The sequence below is a fragment of the Centropristis striata genome, chromosome 21, assembly GCF_030273125.1.
Source record: "Centropristis striata isolate RG_2023a ecotype Rhode Island chromosome 21, C.striata_1.0, whole genome shotgun sequence".
In the NCBI taxonomy this organism is placed as follows: domain Eukaryota; kingdom Metazoa; phylum Chordata; class Actinopteri; order Perciformes; family Serranidae; genus Centropristis; species Centropristis striata.
Genome location: NC_081537.1, coordinates 19,826,435 through 19,849,001, shown reverse-complemented (window position 1 = coordinate 19,849,001; position 22,567 = coordinate 19,826,435). Strand labels below are relative to the sequence as shown.

General features: G+C 38.6%; 1 protein-coding gene and 1 long non-coding RNA gene across 3 annotated transcripts in view; one reads left to right on the top strand and one right to left on the bottom strand.

Moving 5' to 3' along the window:
* LOC131959245 (neurotrypsin-like) overlaps positions 1–13,931 on the top strand; it is a 28,341-nt gene extending 14,410 nt beyond the window's left edge. The window contains exons 3-14 of the mRNA XM_059324377.1: positions 354–596; positions 1,959–2,097; positions 2,661–2,839; positions 3,356–3,503; positions 5,108–5,286; positions 5,615–5,756; positions 7,167–7,387; positions 8,347–8,488; positions 8,583–8,858; positions 9,450–9,575; positions 9,663–9,928; positions 11,380–13,931. Of these exons, the coding sequence (XP_059180360.1) occupies positions 354–596; positions 1,959–2,097; positions 2,661–2,839; positions 3,356–3,503; positions 5,108–5,286; positions 5,615–5,756; positions 7,167–7,387; positions 8,347–8,488; positions 8,583–8,858; positions 9,450–9,575; positions 9,663–9,928; positions 11,380–11,915 (2,597 nt within the window). The 3' untranslated portion in view covers positions 11,916–13,931. The remainder of the gene's footprint in view (positions 1–353; positions 597–1,958; positions 2,098–2,660; positions 2,840–3,355; positions 3,504–5,107; positions 5,287–5,614; positions 5,757–7,166; positions 7,388–8,346; positions 8,489–8,582; positions 8,859–9,449; positions 9,576–9,662; positions 9,929–11,379) is intronic.
* Positions 7,615–18,815, bottom strand: LOC131959246 (uncharacterized). 2 transcript variants are annotated; one of them, XR_009389415.1, is made up of 5 exons: positions 18,754–18,815; positions 15,636–15,726; positions 11,321–11,718; positions 9,419–9,952; positions 7,615–8,920 (listed from the first exon to the last, which is right to left on the bottom strand). It is a non-coding gene; the product is annotated as an uncharacterized LOC131959246 (long non-coding RNA). The 2 variants fall into 2 exon arrangements; XR_009389416.1 differs by lacking the exon at positions 18,754–18,815 and adding an exon at positions 18,704–18,753.
* Between the last annotated feature and the right edge of the window lie 3,752 nt (positions 18,816–22,567).

Genomic DNA, 22,567 nt, shown 5'->3' with positions numbered 1-22,567 from the left:
GTTGAGTTAAAGGCTGCTTTAAGGTTATGGGAATTTCACCAGTTCAGTGTGGATCAGAGGGGGTAAATGCATTAGTGGGGATCCTGCTGGGGCAGTGGACAGTGTATGAGAGTCATCTATGTAAGCCTTTATGCTCAGATAAAATACAGACATGGGGATAATGTGAGCTGAATAAGAGCAATTCCCCTCATCTTTTCCTCCTCGATCTTCTATCAAACTTTCCCCTCTTTTATTCACATTGTCCTCTCTGACCCAAATCCTCCTCCTTTCATCCAAAACATCTTATTCTCCCATCTTCCTCAACACTTATTCACTCTCTCTCTCCCCTCCCCTCCCTCCTTCTCTTTGTGCAGTGCCTCTGTCCTGCTCTGAGGGATTCACAGAGTTGGGATACTACAACGGCACCGTGTCTCAGACAGACTCTGGCGCCCCCTGTCTGAAGTGGACAGAGTTTCCAGACTACGTGATGCAGTACCCGGGCCGAGGGCTGGGTGACCACAGCTACTGCAGGAACCCGGACCGGGAGTCCAACCCCTGGTGCTTCTTCAGACAAAACTCTGGAGCCATCGGCTGGGCCTACTGCGACTGCCACCAGGGTACGACCACGGATCACCACAACATCACTGATCAACAGCCTTTATTATAACAATCAACCTCTTTAGGACAAAGTTTAGAGCAAATCGGATACATAAATAACAAAGGGATTATTAAAGATGAGTAAAATATAGAAAAAAATGTACCATTAAAGAACTCCAATGCTTCTCCATCAATTAAACCAATTTCATTTCTGTGTAACATTTCCACTACTTGGGGAAATTAATCACAGCAGCATTACATGGAAATAACTGATGATGCAATTATTGATTAATTTGTCTTCAGGGTCTTGACCCAATTAATCTAAAGGGTTATGAGAGTAAGAAAGAAAAAAACTTTTTTGATCAAATTTCTTGTTTTCCTATGTGATGTACATTTCTTATTTCTGCTGACCTCTAAAATGAGTTCAAATGGCTCACCATCGTGGTAAATCTTATTAGCAATTAATTAAATGTCCTTGTGTAGTGTGACAGGGTTCATAGTGACAAACGGAGAAAGAGAAATATCGCCTGCCTCTGGACTTCCCTCCAGCCCTTCAAAGTGTATTTTGATAATTGTTTCTGGTTTTCTGGCCCACAAACTCTGTTCTCATCAACCTCGGTTCTGGCAGCAAGAAGCTGTTTTCAGCAAAAAAAAAAAAATTTTGCTCAGCACCAAACAGTGTCAGACATACGTAGTTGTCAACTAGCTGGTGAACAAAGTGCAGCATTTAGCAGCTGAAGAGACAGATATTTCCCTCAGGATTTAATACAGAACAAAACAGAGCTGGAAGAAGAGTGAAAGTTTAACTTATGCCACATTTCCACCACCTGGCCCTACTCAACTTTTAAGTTTTCCATTAGTATAATTTGTAGATAGTCAAAGATAGTAGATAACACCTGGTGCTTTTTTTGGTACCACTTCAGTCGAGGTTCCAATCGAGCTAATACTGAATTTGGAGTTAAAACACTGCACCGATCGGTCAGAGGAGACTGGACATATTTATTGTCTATCTCTGAAAAATAATTAAAACATTCCAGACGCACAGTTAAGTAAGAGAGCTGACACATTAAAAACATGATAGTTAGCAGCAGAAGAAAAGTGCATTAGTGTCCATGGGTAAAGGGCTTTTTCCTGTTGAGGCGTCAGATTCATCATGTCACCTGAAACACACCTACAAATGAAGACTAATGTGTCTGGTCTATGTGAAGTTAGACCAATTTCACCATAACAGTTTAATGATCTGTCATGTTGTGTTTACAGCTTGTTCTGCTGCCCCCAAGTGGCCAAAAAATCAATAAATGCAGCTCCAACTAATTATATATTATGGAATTGTAATACAACTGTTAAACACTAAACCGTCTCGATTCTTACTGGTGTTTTAGGTGCAGCACGTCTGGTTGGCAGCTCGTCTTCTGGCAGTGGGCGTGTCGAGGTCTACCTGAACGGCCAGTGGGGGGCGGTGTGTGACTCCCACTGGTCCGACAGAGACGCCAGCGTGATCTGCAGGCAGCTGGGCCTGGGGTAAGAACAACACACCACACTCTTCATTCACAGTGGTACAATTTTGAGGTTCTTGTACTTTAAAGTATTTCCATTTTATGTAACTTTATTTTTCTACTTCACTACATTTTAGAGGCGAACATTGCACTTGTTACCCCACTACATTTAGATGCCAGTTTTAGTTAGTTTTCCGGTCAAAATTTAACATGAAAAACATGATAAATTTAAAGTGATTAGACTTTTTCTTTTCAATTTAAACTCATAAAAGTATATTAAGTAGTTAAAATGAGCCCCATCTTTAAAAAAAAAATGCTGCTTACATAAATGCATCAATAATAATAACAATTCAATAATATATTTGGAATATATATAAGAGTTGAGTGGAGGCCATTCTGCATAACAAGTTCTTTTACTTTTATTTAAGTACATTTTGATGCTGATACTTTTGTACTTTTACTTCAGTACGTTTTGAATGCAGAACTTTTACTTGTAGTGGAGTGATCTGAATCCTTCTTCTACCACTGCTCATTCAGTGTTGGGGTCTTACAGCTGTGATATATTTGCTCTCCTTCTTGTTTTCACAGAGACATAGGCACGGCCCTGCAGCACTCGCAGTTTGGCTCGGGCTCCGGCCTCTTCCACTACGAGCGCCTGGGCTGCCACGGGGACGAGAACGCTCTGAGTAAGTGTCGGAGCAGGACGTTCGTCACCGGTGACTGTAGCCATGGAAACGAGGCGGCAGTGGTGTGTGCGCCGCCAGAAGGTCAGTATGACTTCCACAGTGTCAGTGCAACCACACCTGAATATATACACACACACACACACACACACACCTGAGAGACACAGAGAGAGATTTATCAGAAAGGGTTTTTTTTTTCTATTTTTATACATCGTGTTAATTTAACCTATTACGGTTCAGAACATTAATGTTTGGCTTTCTGAAGGCCATTTTCAGATCAACCATGTCCCGTAAGCTGTTTTTTGAGTTGATACCATTTGTTTCGAACATTTGGTGCTGAACAAGCCTCCAGAAGATTACATCAACACACCAAGACCATTGAAACAATACAGAAAAATCCATGCTGTGATTTGGTTTAAAAAACTTTTGACATTTTGGAGTGTTCTGTATTTTCAGTGATTGCACGGCGAGCCCTTCTGTTCTCTAAACTCCTGAGAAACCTCCTTATTTTATAAATACCTGGGGGAGAAAGAAGAGTTAAGGGATTGTGAGGGAGACTGATGCTGTTTGACCTACATTTATCTCTACGTCCTCTCTCAGGAAGCGGACCTCCGCTGCGATTGGTCGGAGGCGAGGAAGACTTTGAAGGTCGAGTGGAGGTGTTTCATGCAGGAAGGTGGGGCTCCGTCTGTGACGACCAGTGGGACGACAGAGATGCAGAGGTGGTGTGCAGACAGCTCGGTTTTGGGTGCGTACATCAAAAATGTATCAAACCTTCACACCAAGTTACAGCATAATATGACCAGAAATGACAGAAAAATGATTTCTGAGCCCAGAAAAAGATTTGAGAAATGTAAAAAGAAAAGAGAATGTTGTTTTTTTGTCAAAAATTGTGAAATTTTAAAATGCCTAAAAATGGTAAAATTTACTTTATTATAGTATATATATATAGCATATCGATTTTTGTCAAAAATGGTCAAATTTGAAAATGCCTAAAAATGACTTTCTTACAGTCTGTTGATACATATCAAAGCGTAGTTTGTCCATATATTACTGAAAAACACAATATAATGGGATGTCCAAAATTTTTTGTCATACTATAGCATGTTGAAATTTTTGTCAAAAATGGTCAAATTTTAAAGTGCCATAAAATGCTAAAAATGACTTAATTATAGTGTGTTGTACATATTAGCTCTTGAGTCAATAACCATTAGTGAACTGACAGACACTGGTACACGTCTGTTGTGTGGATCAAAGTTTTCTCACTCAAAAAGCTGCAGAAAAGTCCCTGGTTGAGGTGGATCATGTTTGAGTCTGTGCAGGTGTTTCCCTCCTCACAGAGCGTACTCCCTGCAGAGGAGGCGGAACATCCCAGACAACTCTGAGTGTCAAACGAGCGATGAAGCCATAGCTGTGAAGAGGAATAACTCCCTCCATGTTCAGCATTAGGTTGCATTTCATCTCCTCTAACGCAGTGGGACATCTCACCAGCTGTGTTTGTGCTTCTGAATAATAGATGTTCTGATGCTGACGCACAGGTTCTCACTCAGCTGCAGACAAAATGAAGTGATTTGTTTTCTCCCACCTGGATAGAATTCTTTTTTTGTCTGTGTTAGGTATGTGTGTCAAACATTTACACTTCTTTTCAAGTTTTTTGCCAGAAGAGATCCAAATCTGGTCCTACTATGATATTTTCTACTATGAGTGAACAGTCAGCTGTAGTTTTAGATAAATATGCCCCTCAAGATGAGCCATAAAACATTTTTTTAACGCTAAACAGGAAGACAAAGAAGGATTTTTTTTATCACAAAAAAAAAAAAGCTTTTTTCACATAAAAAGAGATAGCTGGACAATGAACTCACTAAGGATTAGACCTTGTTTATGTACACATATATTTTTTTGAATGTCACCGTCACTTGAACTTTAATTTTCTGCTCTTCGCTGTGCTTTTATTTTCAGATTCAACAGAAATACATGGGCGAACAGTTTTTATAGTGCTTTTTGTAACATTTTAGCATCAATAAATAATCACTACATCAGTGCAAAAACATCCTTGTAGGAGCTATTCATTATTTATTTGGATGATTTAAATCATATTCTATATGCTTCTGTACCTTAGAAGCCTCATGGTTTTCTGATGTTCTATTTTATGAAATGTTTTAAATATTTTTATGACACTATTCTATGATTTTTTATGTTTTGCTGACATACTCTACTATGACATTTCTATTGTGTTTGACCCTTCTCTTCAGCTGGAGGATCCCTTACATCGTAGGACAACCTTACAGGATATACCTGTTAAAAAGGAAGAGTGGACACAATGTTTACACAGATTTTGTGTGTGTGTTGCAGGGGTGTGGCGAAGGCCTGGTCGTGGGCTCATTTCGGTCAGGGTTCGGGCCCGATCCTGCTGGATGCTGTGAAGTGCACAGGAAACGAGCTCTTCCTGGATCAGTGCCCCCATGGTGACTGGGAGCAGCACAACTGTGACCACATGGAGGATGCTGGGGTCTCCTGCAGCCCTTATACAGGTACACACACACACACAGGCAGGCTTCAAGCTGCTATTTATAGCCTCTGAACATCAATAAATCATTACTGCGTGAAGAAGCAACATCCTCTTTGGGACAAACAGGATTTATGGGAACTGAGGAGTCACATATCTACTGGCATGAAGTAACAGCTACTATTCATCAAATATAAGATTAATATTTAATGTGAAAATTATATATTAATGTAAGCATCTATAAAAGTTAATCTTTCCCCATGGTTGCATAAAGGATTTTCATTGGAGTCAAGTCAAGTGTATCTGCCTTTAATCACATTGTTAATAAAAGCCACAATATGAATCTGTTTCAGACGGAGTGGTGCGCCTGGTCGGTGGAGACAGTCCCTGGGAGGGTCGGGTTGAAGTTTTCCACAACGGGGACTGGGGGACGGTGTGTGACGACCACTGGACCCAGCGGCATGCAGAGGTGGTGTGCAGACAGCTGGGCTACAGGTACGGATGTATCCCTTAACACCAATTAATCTTTTTCCATGTTTAAAAATGATCACCTTTCATCAGTGGCGGACTCAGACTGTTAGAAGGGCAGGGGCGAAAAAATAAAAGGGCACATTCTGCACAACATGGGCCCACCAGCACGCAAAAAGCTATGATGCATCATGTATGATGAAATATTAGCAGTAAGATCCAGATCAAAGTAATTAATGATATGGTATTGTCATTTAAAAGTATCAAATCGAACGGGCATGCCCCCCCGGGAGAAAATTTGTACATTTTTAAGTAAAATGCATCTATTTTGTGCACTTTGAGAGCTAAATGAGAGCAAACATCTCACATAACATTATTCACAGTTGGGTCATACCATATTATAGAATCTCTAGAGGGCACATCATCATAATTTATTGTATAAAGGGGCACCCTAGAGAGCAATCAATAAGTTTTTTCATGTGTAAAGGACAGCCAATAAGGCACGTTCTCTCATTTTCACCACTCTAGAGGGCACTTTCGCGCGCTTTTTCAACCACGGAGGCACCAAACAGGAAAAGGGCTCTAGAAGGGCACTCGTTAAGGCACGTTATTGAATTTTCTTGCACTAGAGGGCACACCATCATCATTTATTGTATGAAGGGGCACCCTAGAGGGCACCAAATAATTTTTTGCACGTGTAAAGGGCAGCCAATAAGGCACTTCTTCTCGTTTTCACCACTCTAGAGGGCACTTTTTCAACCACGGAGGCATGAGGGGGGGGTGGTCGCCCCTCCTGCCCCCCCCCTGAGTCCGCCACTGCCTTTCATACAAACACACACATTCCAAATTTCCTCACATAGAAAATAAAACATGTAGCTCAGGTAGTCACAACTATTTCTTTCTTGTTTGTTGGATGATGCCCCAAATGTAATTTACTTACAAAAAGTAAAAGCTAAAATAAATATATATTTGCATGACTAAAAAGTATAAGTCAATTGATTTAAAAAAAAAAAAAAAAACGAAATTATTTTAATACATCTTCCCTGCACAATGTTAACTATTCTGCTTTCCTGAAAAAGCTCATGTGGTATTACTAAAGTTCTGTTACTCCAATTTATAATTACATCATTGACATTGCATTTATTGATCTGTAATCTGAAAAAAAGAAATCAGGCAATCGATAATTATTGATTGATCTGATGAATTTTACCTTTTAGTCGGTCAATATGTTTTGATCAGATTAACTCTGATAAGACATTTGTTGTGTAACTCTGAATCATTTGAACAAAACTATTTTAACGTGCAATTCTGAGTATCTGTGCATTGTTTTGCATACTTAAAGTTCAAATTCTCAATAAGGGAAAACTAGAAGAACAGACATCTTTGAGTTGGTGTCCACAGTACAAACAGGGTAAAGACTGACCTCTCCGCCTTCAGGGGTCACGCTGAGGTTGTATCAGACGGGATGTTTGGTGAGGGCGTCGGTCTGATCCTCCTGGATGACGTTCACTGTGAGGGATCCGAGACCTCCCTGCTGGACTGCTCACACGGGATCTGGGGCCGGACCGACTGCTCCCACAGTGAGGATGTCGGTGTCCGCTGCAGGAGCCGATCCAGCCCAGAAACCAATGAAGTGCCGGTCATCGCACATTCCACAGGTGAGAGGCCTGCATGTACACTGTTACTGCTTTATCATGGAGTCCTGAAGCCTGCCTCCTAAATTATTTACTGTTATTTAGGCAAATTAACACATTTTAGCTCAGTCTATATAGATAAAAATAAATTGAAGTAAAGTCTCATGGTGCAACAAGGCAAAAGGTTAATTTGCAAAGCAGGAAATATATATATTTGCATAAATCATGTTAATAGCTTTTATCTGTCTTTGTAAATTAACTATTTTCTCACAGCTTCATTAATTTAACAGTTTTCTCAATATTTTACTGAGTTGTACATTTTTAAGAGATTTCATTATGTCTCTGTATAGCACTTTGAAATAACCTCTATATAAATAAATTGAACCTTGCTGTGCCACAATTAGAACTAGCCCCGACTTTGAAAGCACACCATAGCGCTGTGTAATTTTTTGTGAGTTTTTTTCAAATTTGGTAAGCTGTTGTAGCTACAAAACAAAGAACAAAGGAAGGCAGAAAGAAACCAGCAAAAACAACAGGATCATTTCACTGCACTGCAGAAGATTGGTGACTGTGCAACTGCAATTAATTTTGTAGCAAAAGTGTCCCTGCAGAGCGATGGTGTCGTGCCAGGCTGTGAGCTGTTTGCGTTACTTTATTGCAGAAATTGCATCAGACTCAATTTAAGACAAAATGAATCATAGCAATGATAAATACAAGAAGTTTCTACCTAATCTATTTATCAAGTGCTGTATCGTTACCTCAGTGTGAGTTTAAATGCCACGTGTTGACAGCAGAGAGAATAAAGACGTGTTTACTGCACCTCCTGTAGACACACAGTCCATTAGAATGAGAATAGAGGCTGAATAAAGAGGCACCAGGCTGCAGATGACATTTAACACCGTCACTGGACATATAACTCGCTCTCAGTGAGTAGGTGCACTGACATGAATATGAATTGGAAGCGTGTGTTTTCTTCCTGTCAGGTCCCCTGGTGCGTCTAGTGGGTGGCAGCAGCAGAAAGGAGGGTCGAGTCGAGGTGTATCTCCATGGTGACTGGGGAAGTATTTGTGACTCAGGCTGGAACAACCTGAATGCAGCCGTGGTGTGCAGACAGCTTGGACACAGGTTAATATTTCTATGCATGGAAGAGACGGAGAGTAACACTTGTAAAACAAAAATGCTCAAAGAATCACATTTTCTCCCCCTTCCCTCTCTTCAGTGGCGGAGCTGTCGCAGCTGGAGGGTTCGGTCAGGGGAAAGGGCCCATCCACCTGGACCAGGTGAGATGTACAGGCAAGGAGGAGTTCCTGGGAGAGTGTCCCTCTCTGGGCCAGAGCATCCAGGGCTGCAGGCGCAGGGTGGATGCAGGGGTGAGGTGTGACGTCACGCCGCGGGAGTCAGCAGTGCAGGCCAAGCCTCAAGAGCTGAGCTGTGGGCTGAGGAAGCTGGTGGAGGAGGACAGGAAAAGGAACCAGGGCGAGGAAAACATGCTCAGGTAGGATTCAGCACCTGAGATGTTGGTACAATATGGCCAAAACTATGGCTTTGTCCTGGTGACTGTAAATATTAAAAATAGCAAGTGTTAAATTTAATCATAGTACAGCATCTCACACAATAGTAGAGCCCGACAGATTTTAGAGGGTGAAAAATAATCGATAATAGATATAGTGGCCGATGCTGGAATGAAAATAGACCTTTTTTTACATGGATTGTGTAACGCTATTTAATAAACTTATAGAATTGGCTGACAACAATGTTCAATATTAGTTACTTCCTCAAATATAAGTGTTTACTGAGAAAATAAAGAATAAATAGCTAAATAACATCATTACATATAATATAATATTTTCAAAGCGGTACATTTCAGACAGAATTACAACGATACATCTGTGGGGTTCTACAAAATAGTCATAGTGTATAGACAAGGGGCCTTCTAGAAAACTGGGATAAGTTTACAAGTTCAATTCAAAGAACTTTATTTTTACGTTCGTAACTTCACAGTTTACAAGTTGTACTCCAACAAGTAAAAACAAGATTAGCGATAGTGTTACTCACACTAATTGAGATCTTTTCCATTCCCTGTCAGGACCACGTGGCCGTGGCAGGTGTCAGTGTGGCTTCAGTCTGAAGAAGAAGAAGAAGGCGGTCCTCTCTGTAGCGGCACCCTGATCAGCCCCTGCTGGGCCCTGACGTCTGCATACTGTGTTAGCAGGTAGCTGAACTATGAATCAGGTCAGGCATCTTTAGTGGGACCACTGTTGAGTACAACTCCCTCACGTACGTCTCCTCCCTCCTGCAGGTTTGGCAGCGATCCGTCCAGGTACGTGGTGCGTGTCGGGGCCTCAGAGCAGACTCTGACCCCGGAGCAGGTGGTGGTTCACAGGAAGTTCAAAGGTCAGAGCGGAGGTCACGATCTGGCTTTGTTGAAGCTACCCAGCACCAAGGGTCACTGTGGGACCTTTGACCCCAACACCAACGCAGCATGCCTTCCCGATGCAGACACATCAGGGGGGAGCACTCCATCCTCCTGTGTTGTAATGATCACTGCTGGCTGGACAGGACCAGGTATGGGTTTTTTCCTCTAGTGTACTGTAATAGTAAAAAAAAAAAAAAACATAAAAAAATGCATTTGAAAATGTTTTTGAAGATTTTTCATAAAGCTTTAGTTAATGACCATCAGCTGTATGGTGTTTAGCTGACAAAAAACAGAGGATTATATTAAACTGCATGTTAGCATTTAGTGTTGTTGCTTAATAATGGTAATCAAGTAGTCTGCTGACTGTTTATTTTGGGACCTTTCATACATGACATATGGGGAAGACCAACTACTGTATTTGCATCATTGTAACCTGTCTGCGTTTTCAAACTGCCACCAGTTTAGCATTGGTAGCTTACAATTCATTTTCAGGCCCCTTACAAATGTACAACCCTGATTCCTAAAAAGTTGGAACACTTTGAAAAACCTAATTAAAACATTTGCCAATCCTTTACAACCTGCATTTAATTGAATATAGTAAAAAGATGACATATTTAATGTTCAAATTCGGAAACGTGTTTTATTTCACATTTTAAACAGCGTCCCAACTTTTTTTAGTCTTAAGGTTGTAGAAATGTGGTGAAACCATCGACAAGCTGTGAAGTCTATAGCATAATTTGAAATACACTACACCTAGTGTATTATAGTGGAAACAGAAAACTACAACAGATTTTTGTAACCAATTTTGTTTTCCTTTTCTTTATTTCTCATGCAGATTACCTGACATTTATTACATCAATATTACACAGTATAATGGGCCTACTTTATATATAGTAAGTTTAGCTTACTAGGCTACAGAGTAAAACAGTAACATCAGCAGGGCAAATATTCTACTAAGCCACAGCTTGATGGTGGTTTCAATTGCATTTAAAAAAAACGTAACACCTGAAAAGTAACTGTAGGCTGCTAATGTTGAACTGATAAGAGTGAAAGAACAGATGGGTTAGGATTAGGCTACAAAAACAGAATTAAAATAGAAAGGCCCAAAATGAACACTTAGGACTACTTGATCACTATAAGCAAAGTACTTAAACAGCATTTGTACAGGAATTATTCTGTCCCTAGCTTTTTAAACCATATAAGCAGTCAATGACCGCAAACAGTGAAGTTGTCTGTTTCATTTCTTTATATAAATGTAATTTGCTTAAAAAAAAAATCACTCAATACAACAGATTCCAAAGAGTTGGGACACTGTAAACGTTGATAAAACAGAATGCATTAAATTCAGAATGAGTACATATGTACAGTTTATCAGTTTAAACATTAAATGTAGACTGAAAAAGATTTGCAAACCACTGCATTCTGTTCTTATCACAGCATCCCAAATTTTGGGAAATGGGGTTGCATTGATCAATTTGAACCAGACCGACGTGATCACTATAAGAGGTTTCCGCTGTCACTTGAATAATGAATCAAATGACCTGTTTCAGCATCTGTGACATGCCACTCCTTTAATCATCTCGTCCATCCTCTCTTGTAGACTCCGTTCTTGCATCCTGGGTCCCTCTGATGTCCTCATGGCAATGTAAGAAGCGATATGGCGACAGCTTCTCCAGCCACGGCACGCTGTGTGCTGGCAGTCCTCCAGACACCAGCCTACTCCATGACGACAGCTGTCAGGGCAACTCTGGAGGCGGGCTGGTGTGTCAGGGGGAGACGGGCCGATGGGTCCTCACCGGGGTCGTTGCTGGGGGTTACGGCTGTGCCGACCCCTCCTCTCCCGCGCTCTACACTCGAGTCAGTCGCTTCAGGAGCTGGATCGAGGAGGTCATCAACACACGGGCACATCCGGAGGAGCCCCAGGCACACGCAAACACACCTGGCGAGGGCGAGGATGAAGATTACCATGTGCCCGGCAAACACACGCACGACCAACAAGAAACGAATGAAATCAATGATATTAAACACACACAGACTCATCATTCACACACCAATCAGCACGTTAAAACACACACTAAAAGCACCCGCACACACCATGTAGGGGTTGCCGACTCAAACACACAAATTCTGGTCTGATCGAGGCCGCGCCATTGGCTTACCATCTGTGCCATGTGACCGCCTGAGGAGAGTTAAAGGAAGACGAAAAGTAAACTTTAAAAGAACGATGCTCCTAACGTAGGTCTCTGTGCTCATTTCCAATCTGAACTCGGTGTTGTGTTTGCGGTTGCTAGTCGTCGGACGAGTACAGCAGTGTGGGCAGACCTGAGCGAGCTGCCAGGAGTGTGTGGGTGATTCGTGGTGCTTTACATGTGAGTTACAGCCTGTCGAGAGGCAGAGTGATGGGGTCGGCAACGTTTAGGTTGAGCCTGGCATGCTGATCGGGGCCTTTCACTGATAATGAAAATCAAAAAAATCAGCATGGCATGTATTTAAGGACAATAGTGTTAAAAATATTCTGGGGATATTTTTAAGCCGGTCACACAAGAATCTATGCTAAAATTCACTTATTATTGTGCGTCTTCTGTGTGTTTAGTAACAAGAATCAACAAACTAACCACCAGAACATCTAGAATAAAGGCTGACTGTAATATCATTGATATATTAACGTAGATCAAAACCTAAACTCCTGCATCAGATGTCACTACTCAGATGTGGGTGATGTTGCATTTTTCCAACAGGGCTCGTCTCTTCAGGCTGTTGTCTTATACCTTTACTGGTGAAAGTGCTGTTTAGACCCACGACTAAGCTATTTAACTGAGGACCATACCAGTGTTTGTTCATGTTTTAGTGTATTTATTTTCATTGCAAATGACATACTTAGTATACCTGTGGAATATTTAAAAAAAAAAACAACTAAAGTTGTATGGAGATTCTTATCTACAGTCAGTGCATTATGGAGGGGAAGCAGACAGGAGTACCAACAGGCAACAGCAAGATGCAACATTTTGCTGCTGCCCCCATCTACAGCATTATATTACTGAAATTCCTTGTCTGCTACTGTCTGGTATACACTGACTATGGATAAGTACTTCCTACAACTACGCCTCAAAGTTAATTCAACTTGTTAGTATCTGCAACCCCCAAACACATCAAATACAAGTCCATTACTCTTTAAATTGAGTGCACAAACAGCCAGACCTCTACATTATCTCAAATGAATCCATATATTTTAAAACCCAGAGAAATCTGTAATTTTAGTCATAAATCAGTGTTTATACAATCTTAGTTGTTTGTTTGTTTTGTATATTCTAACAGGATGAGGATTTTTCGTCAAAATGTGAAAGTAAGCAGCAGCAATAGAGAAACACCTCTGCAGATATTATGTCGCCCGGTGAAAACTAAAGGAGTCCTACCCAGGAGAAGCCATGACAGCATTGCTCTGTCATTTGTTATTGTTTTGACTGGCAGAAAATGACTTATTGCACGTTTAAGTGTACATATGTTGTAGTTGAAGAGCAAAAACAGTGGTATGGTCCTTTCAAACTGTACAGGAAAAATTCTCTCCTTTCAAAAGCCATTGGAAGCTGACTGTCGGGTCGTAAAATATCTTTTTGTACTGATTCCAGCAGGTGGCTCTAGATAGATATAGATGGATAGATAGCTACTATTCCTGAGATTAGATAGTACGTGTTACTGCATTCATTCTTGACTGAATTAGATAGCCGAACAAGTTAAATGTTGTCTGTTCTGTTGTGCTCTGAGCAGATGTGCGATCCAACCAGAAGATGGCGACATTGCTCTACTTTCACAAGGACAACACGGCCCTGATGGTTCTTTTTATACTGTTGCTATATGTGTACGGACTTGTGCTTTGATGTACTGTAAACCATTGTGTCGTGAAGCATCTTGTAACCTGCAACTGCTGTTTCTCCAACATGGACCTGTCCGATGCCTGTTATAATCCTGTACATAAACTCAATCTTATCACTACTCTGAGAATTGATGTGTTACCATGCAGATCCTGTAGGTTAAATGTAAATACTGTGTGTCTGCAGCTGGACGGCGATGGAGCTGTGTAAACCCGTCAGCTGCTCCTCAGTGTAATGTGCTGAATCATGGTTGAGTATTAAAACATATACCTGGTGAGAACTGCTTCAGTGTCGGTGTGGCCTCTCTGCTCTCTCTTATACAGCTTTAGAATGTAACTAAGAACATTTACTGTGTCATCTGTTACTATCCAATCCTAAATACATATAAAACAGGGCTGTGGTGGAATGCAACTAATTATTTTACTATAAAACTGTCCTTTTGTACAATTCTTAAGGTATTTCCATTTTATGCTACTTTATATGCATGATTGACTACATTTCAAAGAGAAAAATTGTTCTTAGATTACCAAATATAATATGCATTTTATTAGAGACTAAACAGTGGTATAATGCAACTGAGTACCTTTACCCCTGTGCTCTACTTATATACAATTTTGATATACTTTACATTTCTACTCCACAAAATTTCAACGACATGCACTTTTACTCCACTACAGTTATTTGATATATAGTTGTTGTTTTGTGTGTGAAAGTGATATACTTATTATATCACGCAAATCTGAAAATCTACAAAGTAACTCCTCATTGATTAACTGCAACTTTAAAATGCTCTTACATGAACTTGTTAGTGGCAGATTAATAACTCTGCACATGAGTACCTTTATTTGACTTTATTTATTTACATATCCAGCAGTAAAATGCAACATACACGTTAATGCAGCATTAATATTAATCCAAAAACATCACATATGCACAATGAGTACTTTTACTTTTCATTCTTTAAGTACATTTTGCTTTTACAAAAGCACTGTTTTGAATGCAGGCCTTTTACTTGTAGTAGATTATTTTCTCAGCATATTATTAGTACTTTTACTTAAGTAAAGGATCTGAATACTGCCTTTACTGTGTATGAGTACAATTATTTCTCACTAAAGATGTTTTGCCTCCATGGAAATAAAAAGTAAATCTGCTTAGCTGCTGCTCTCAGTCACTCATGAGTCGTGTTAATCTCTTCTTTTGTTTGTTTGAAAAAAAGCGGATCAGAGGAAACCCCTGCTGCAGGGGATTGGCTAATTATTATTGAAAACTGTAGAATAAGTGATTTATAATGAACATAAATGACTCTGCTTTTGGGACATGGCTGAATATTTAAAAATCTGACAGAAAATATGTTGAAGATGTCTGTAAGGCAGGTGCAGATATTGGAATTAAAGTATTGAAGTTAAGTTAGTAGGTAAAAGGAGGAATAACATAGAAATATTACGAAATATTATGGCCCATTAAACACATACACTTATTTTTGCAGAACAAAATGCAGAAAACGGTGCTTATGGGGATTTAGAAATATTGGCCGTCATTATATTTTTGATTAAAATGGTCAGCAATTTTATTATATATATATATATATATATATATATATATATATATATATATATATATATATATATATATATAATTTCGATATTTGATTGACAATGGTATACATTTTCAGTAAAATATATAATAATGTTAAACATTCTTTAATAAAGTTATTTGTTTAAGAAAGCAGTCTTCTGATGACTTTTGCATCATATTGGACCACATAGAAAAGGTCTATTTTCATTCTAGCAACATTCAAAAATTCCTGCTGAAATACAGTGGAGTAAAAGTTGCAGAAATTGGTGGTACTTCAATATTTAAGTAAAGTTAGTTACTTTGACCACTATCTATTAAAAAAAATATATATATATTCATACATTTATTTTATCAATGAAAGCCTGTGTATATCCTTGTACCATACTTATAAATAGAACAAAGTAGTACTTACATTATAATTGTATCAGTCAGTCCTGTAAAGGGGTTAAGTCACATCTGTCTGAAAATGGATCAGCAGCATATCATCATAAGGGGTGGCAGGACTGTAACAAAAGTAAGAGCAATGTATTTATAGGCAAAATGATTCATTTTATAATTAGTACTTTCTTTATCAAATTGGAGAATTTTTAAATTCTGCATTAGGGTAAAAACTATGCAATATAATGTATATTCCCTTTTTTGTAAATGAAACTGCAATATTTCGTCTTAAAAAGAACTAAAACATTTTCAACTGAATTTAAAAAACAACAACCCCCAAAGCAGTTAAAACATAAATAATACGAATAAAATCTCTTCAGATAAACAGACTTTTCATGGAAAAGGCACCGATTTGGCAGAATGACTCAAGTAAAGCTGTAAAACTGTAGTAGAGAAAAAAAAAGTTTTTTTTTCTGCTGAAATGTAACTAGTGGAGTAAAAGTAAAGAAGCATAAAATGGTGGTACCTGAACATTACTACTACAGTACTTGAGTAAAGTAACTGTACATTTATGTGTAAACCAGAAATGTTTTAGCCATGTCCGCCCAAAACACCATTTCTGAAGGATCACTACTGATAGGCACAAAGACGTTAAACAAACCTGCCATTTCGGCTCCACCATGGCCATTTCATTTATTTATTCATCTAACGTTAAATAACTGGTTACTTTAGAGCAGTGGTTTTCAAACTTTTTGTGCCAAAAGCACACCAAAGTGCAAGCCAAAATCTCAAGGCACACCTGTATTCATATGATTTCAGTACTACTTCCAGTAGTCACTTCACTTCCAGCATTTATTTAGTGTTTAAACTGTCTTCTATAAAGCCTTACAATTAACCTCCATCAGTGGTTTTGTAGCCTAAATTCAATAAAACCGCAGCCTTTTTTTTACAACCGCAAACCACACGTGTATGTATAATTACGTGGTTTTTCCTTTGAACGCTCCGTGATATGGGTCATTTTTACCAAAGTCTTTCTGGGTCATTGTTGGTGGTTTCAGCAGGTGCAAGTGATGTCGATCAGCCAAGCCACGGCACCTCCATCTAACTCATTTTGTGCCTCAAGCTAGACAACCTGCGACCACTTGACAACATTAACCACGTGTTTAAATAGCAATTATTACATTTAAGTATGAGAACAAGATTATCTCCTGAACTTGTCTCACGGCACAAGATAAGGGTTAACACCCGGAGAGAAAATAATTTAAAAAAAAACAATCAAACCCTTTGACTCTGTTTGCCATATAGCGGAGGAGTTACTGTACATTTATGTGTAAACATGTATAAAAAAATAAATAAAAAAGGGTCCCCTTAGCAAGGTAAACCAGTAATGTTTTGGCCACGTCTGCTTGAAATATATCTGAAGGATCACACACTGCAAGCACTTGTCTTTAGATGTGAGCAGGTGTGAGCTGATAGTCTTCCAGGACTCACATCTGAAGACAAGTGCTTAGAGTTTTTAGTCCCAGCCTAGTCTCAGACTGAGATTCTACAAAGACTGTGAATCTTTCAGGGTCACTATTTACAAGACTACAACTAGATTCTTTTAGCATTTTTAACCTACCATGCAATTTTTTTCCTCATCATGCTCTAAGTCAGGGGTGTCAAATTTGGCCCGCAGTGTAATTTTATTTGGCCCGAGAGGCAATACCAAATTATTATATTATTATTGTACTATAAAAGCTGACCCGCCGGTATTATACGCCGCATTTACCGCTAATACTAGATTTATTATTGTTATTTTATTTTTAAATGTATTAACCTGTTGAAAAACTTTATTTTGATATTTGAATCAGAAGGATGCAAATAGAAAAGAGGCATACGATTTTTATTTAATTTTTATTTAATAAATTAATGACATTGATGTGTTTTTTATTTGAAATTTGATTTTGCATGTCTGCACTAGTTAGTTATATACTGTATGTTTATAAGCGTTGCTGGTTCCATATTTAATGTTAAAGCAAAGCATGTTTGGTATATATTAAAAGGTTTATTTGTTCAATGTTGGCCCGCGATTTTATTCAAGTTTTAAATTTTGGCCCATTGTGTATTTGAGTTTGACAGCCCTGCTCCAAGTAAAAACTTACAAAATGGAGTAGAAGCAGCTTTTGGCTCCAGCTGCTCTAGTGTGTGCAGTTGTTTGTGTTGAAAAAAACAAAAACAATAAAAAAGAAGAATAGATGCCAAAAAATACCCCCTCACAAAGCTGAAAAAGGTCTTCTGTTTTTCTGACATGAAAAGTTGACTATTTTACAGTAAACAAAATAGATATGAGGAAGAATAAAGCAAAGGAAAATGTATAAATTAATTCATGATATACATTTATGCCCTATTTAATTATGTGTTTAATTGAATAGTTATATTTATCAGCTCTTTCAACTCTCATTTAGTTAATCATTCATTAGTTATCGATTATTTATTACTTAAATGTATAGGCCTACATTACATTTTAACTGGGTCTCCTTACTGTTCTCTTTACTAAGAAACAGCGCCCCCAAAATCCGGCTTGTGGCCGTAAATATATTACATCACTATATTTGTATTTAGGACTGAGCTTACTAGCATTATTGTGATGTTAGTTTTTCCTGTCGAAGTGGTTTTACTGCCCGGTCTGAAACCAGGGACCTTTCCCCCGCTTATCTATTGGTTGTTGATTGTGTTACGTCACTGCGACTTGCGATCATATCAAACACGTTTGATATGATCGCAAACCAAGACTAGGAAAAGACTGATATGAAACAGCGCAGATTACTACCTTACACTTAACGATGGAGATGACGGGAGCGCTGTGACTCCAGTAAAACTCCTAGATTTACTAAAGACTTTCAGTTTTTAGTCTGGGACTGGGGAAATCGTTTGGTGTTAGTCCAGCATTAGTGTGTCAGACATGAAAGAGGATTGCAGTGGGTGGGAGAAAATGTTGCATATGTATACATGTTTATATATTTTTTTTCTTTTAAATTTGTGCTTTTGTAACACATCTGTTTTTCCTGAAAATAAAAGAAATTTAAATATAAAAGTAAAAGTCCCTTTAGCAAGATAAACCTTCAATGCGGCAGGCACACAGACGTTGGACGTGACGTGACAAGACAAACCCGCCATTTTGGCTCCACCTTGGCCGTGTTCTGACAATTTGCTGGTAGAGGAAAGAAAGGCGTTAACGCCCAGAAAGAGACTAAGTTTTTTTGTTTTCCGTGTGGAAAAGGCCGAGCAGTGACTAGCTAACCGTTTCTATGTGTTACCTCCTCACCTGTTGCCGCTTGCTCGGCTGCACCGCCGGAGCGGCTTCTAATTCCTCCAGACTCTGCGCAATTTATATACAGTCTATGGGCGCAACGCGATTCAAAAGCTCCACAAGTGTCCAAGAAGCGATTCTGCGCTAAAAACAACAACGCGGCAACAGCCCTAACTTTCACGAGATAGTGCCATTAACGTCTAAAGAGAACAAGTTGGCGCGACTGCCATGTTTTTCCACCTTGATTGCTTCAGACGATGACGTGATGACGTATGTATGACGTCCAAAAAGGGAAATCAACAGAAGGTAGCGCCACCTGCTGTTTAAAGAGGAGTATCGCGATATTTGAGAACCTTTATCCTAGAATTTTTATATTATTGTTATTTTTATTTTTTTATTTAACCTTTATTTAACCAGGGAATATCCCATTGAGATTAAGAGACTCTTTTTCAAGGGAGCCCTGGCCAAGAGGCAGCAAACACAGAATACAGTTACATATTTACATAACATACAGACCTTAAACACATCATGAGAAACAAGTGCATGTTATGGAATTGGCCTCAATAACTCTCAGTTTGGATTTATAACTCCTGTTTATAAAATGATAACCCTAACAATAATATTGTTATAGTATTATGTTCATTGTAATTTCTCACATACACAATAAAATATTTATTACATGTATGTAATACATATTTTATTGTGTATGTTCTTGTGTTATATCTATCATCATGTAGCCTATGATCTTTGCTTTGTTTTTATGTTTTTAAACATATGGAGTCTATAAACTTGACTGTGGAATCACCCAGCTACAAGTAAAAGTACTTAAGTTATGTTTTTCATTTATGACAATGCATAATTGTTTTAAATCGATCGCGTTTTTAATGGTAAATATAGACCTGAAAAATAGCTAAAGCTGCCATCTTAATGTAGTGGAGTAAAAAGTACAAAAAACAAACTGAAAAATATTATTATATCACTATACCTTGTAATAAAACCTTTTGAATGTTGTTCATCATTAAAGTAACTCCACTGTGACATTTCCTGATGCAGATTTGTTTCAAATTCTGACCTAAATCACTCCATTATTTGTCTCTCATTTGACAAAACAAATATCACAGAATTAATGGAGGGTCATTGAACTCTGTTGTTTTATATGTGGATGGAAACTGAGACACTCACCTCTAATGATGACTCCAAGACTTGCGAAACTCTCAGACTTTGTAGATGAAGAGGCCTGTCAATGGTTTGGACTATAAATACAAAAATCTGGTTTAATTTTATCACTGAACAAAGATGATATAAATTACACACATTTTATGGAATAAAAAAAGCTTGACTGTACCTTTTTCTGACACTTTTACAGCTCAGGGGTCCTTTACTGGCTGATTTTGTACTATGTGTTAAATATTTATGAAACTATAAACATAAATAATCCCTTAAGTGGTCCTGATGCTGTAAATCATTGCTAAATAATCCCTAACTTGAGACCAGAGCTTTAAGTCTTTAAGTAACTCTTAAAAGGAATAGTTCAACAATTTGAGAAAAGCTTATTAGTTTGATTTTTGAGAATTAAGCTGGATTGGACAACCGAAAGTCAAAGTCTGTGCATGTATTCCTGTCCACTAACAGTGGATTTTTCCAAGCTCCCTCTGATTGAAACTGGCCAATAGTCAAAATAGCAAAAACACATTTTACTTCCACTAAAACATCTATTGATTGCAGTGTCAATAGTTTTGCTCTAAAATCTACTTTTAACTGCAAAATAAAGACACAAAAGTAACCTCTTATGTTTGTTTTGAGACAACTCTTCATTGTTTTTCCACCCAGACTTCATTTAAAAATGCTATTTCTTATATCTTACAATTCGGATGACCATGATTGCACACAAACAGTGCAATAGGATACTAGTTTACATGATAAACCTCCTTTTTTAGAACAGAAACATAGAACTTAAACAACTCATTTCACAAGGTTGAGAAAAGGACTAATTGACTGTATTTACAGTAGGCCTGTAGAAATATATTTTCAAGGGAGGACAACAGAAGCTACTGGTCAGATGGAGCCATTTCTGCTTATAAATAATTGGTTTAATAATTTGTATAAGTTCTGAGTTGAAACAAAACAAAACAAGGGAGCCTGTCCTTTAACGCCTCGACAAAGTCAAAGGTAATTTAGATTCAGGAGACTCGTTCTGGGTCAGCTTTTCCCCTAATTTTTTTGACACAAAGAGTCGGAGGTCAGAGAGCTAACAAGACACATTCCCTCCAGAGTTTCTCCCTTTTTTTGTGTCTTTGAGAAAGTGAGTGCGAGTGTCGAAGTTAACCAACTGCTGAGCTCTCCTCATTAATCACACAGAAAGCAGAGGAACCAGGGGGAGCTGTCCTACATCTCATGGACACACACACACACCACGCAGACTTAAAATAACTGGGACCATCATAAATAACAGCACAAAACCCTTTTAAATAAGGCTGCAGCATTACTCAACACTTCACAGCTAAAATAAGAGCAGTGGAAGACAGAACAAAGGCTGAAGTGGTGAGACGGGACGATGCACGAGCTGCTGAACGGACAGCAGTGATTGTTTTATCCTGTGTGTATGTTAATGGCCCTGGAGGATATGCAGCGTTATGCAGGGCTTAATCAGACTTTATGTGGTGACAGACAAGTATGGAGGGCAAATATTGTGCCAGCTGGTGGTGTTCAGTTAGCCAGCCAGCCACAGAAACACGGTCCAGTTTTATGTGCACGTCTTCCTTTAACAGCCAGTGTCTTAATGCCAAATGTCACCTGAGACTCATTCCCTAACACTGGACTACATGAGCAGATATTCAGCATGACTAATCAATGTTGCACTGTTGCATAATCACACACGTGTGTTGCATATCTCTATTCGCTCCAAATTTGGTGATTTCACTCCTCTCAAAATCCAGGCTGCACTGATCAGAAATGCACAGGCCAAAAAAGGCCTTTTATGTCGTCGTTTTTTTAGGGATGAATTTGTTCAAGACAGTAAAGGTATGTTGCAGCGGACAAGTGCGAGAGACAGTTCATAAACCGTGGTATTAGATAGCACCCAGGGTAAACAAACTGTCCTGGCAGGTTGTTTGGGTTGCGGATGGATGGAGCACGTTACCAGAACAGATGCCTTTCTAATAAGATATTTGTTGGAGAGGAGACAAAAAATCTTTCCATGTGACGACAACAACTAAATCAGACGTGAAGAGGTGTTTCAGCCGTGTGACTCATTTAGAAAATGTCGTTGCATGTCCGAGGTAAAAAACACGGCCATAAAATGATATACCTCTATCTGTTTTTTTAAATATTTTAACCACTCAGTCCTGATCACACCTATTAAATATTAGTTTATTTTCAGAATATTAGCTATTTCAATGCCAGTTTTTTTTTTTAATTTAAAGGAAAAATTATAAATTATTTTCTGTTAACTGAATGCCAAGCAGATTTTTTAACTATATAATATACATTATTTTAAAATATATTTATTATATAATTGTTATTATACATTTAAAAAATTTTTACTTAGGTTTGCGGCACACGTTTCAAAACCAAATATAATGTTTTTTAAGGGCTGAGATTATGCTTGAAATCAACTTGATATTAATAAGGATATGTTTTGTATCTTCATACAATCGTGTAAAATGAAGAAAAAC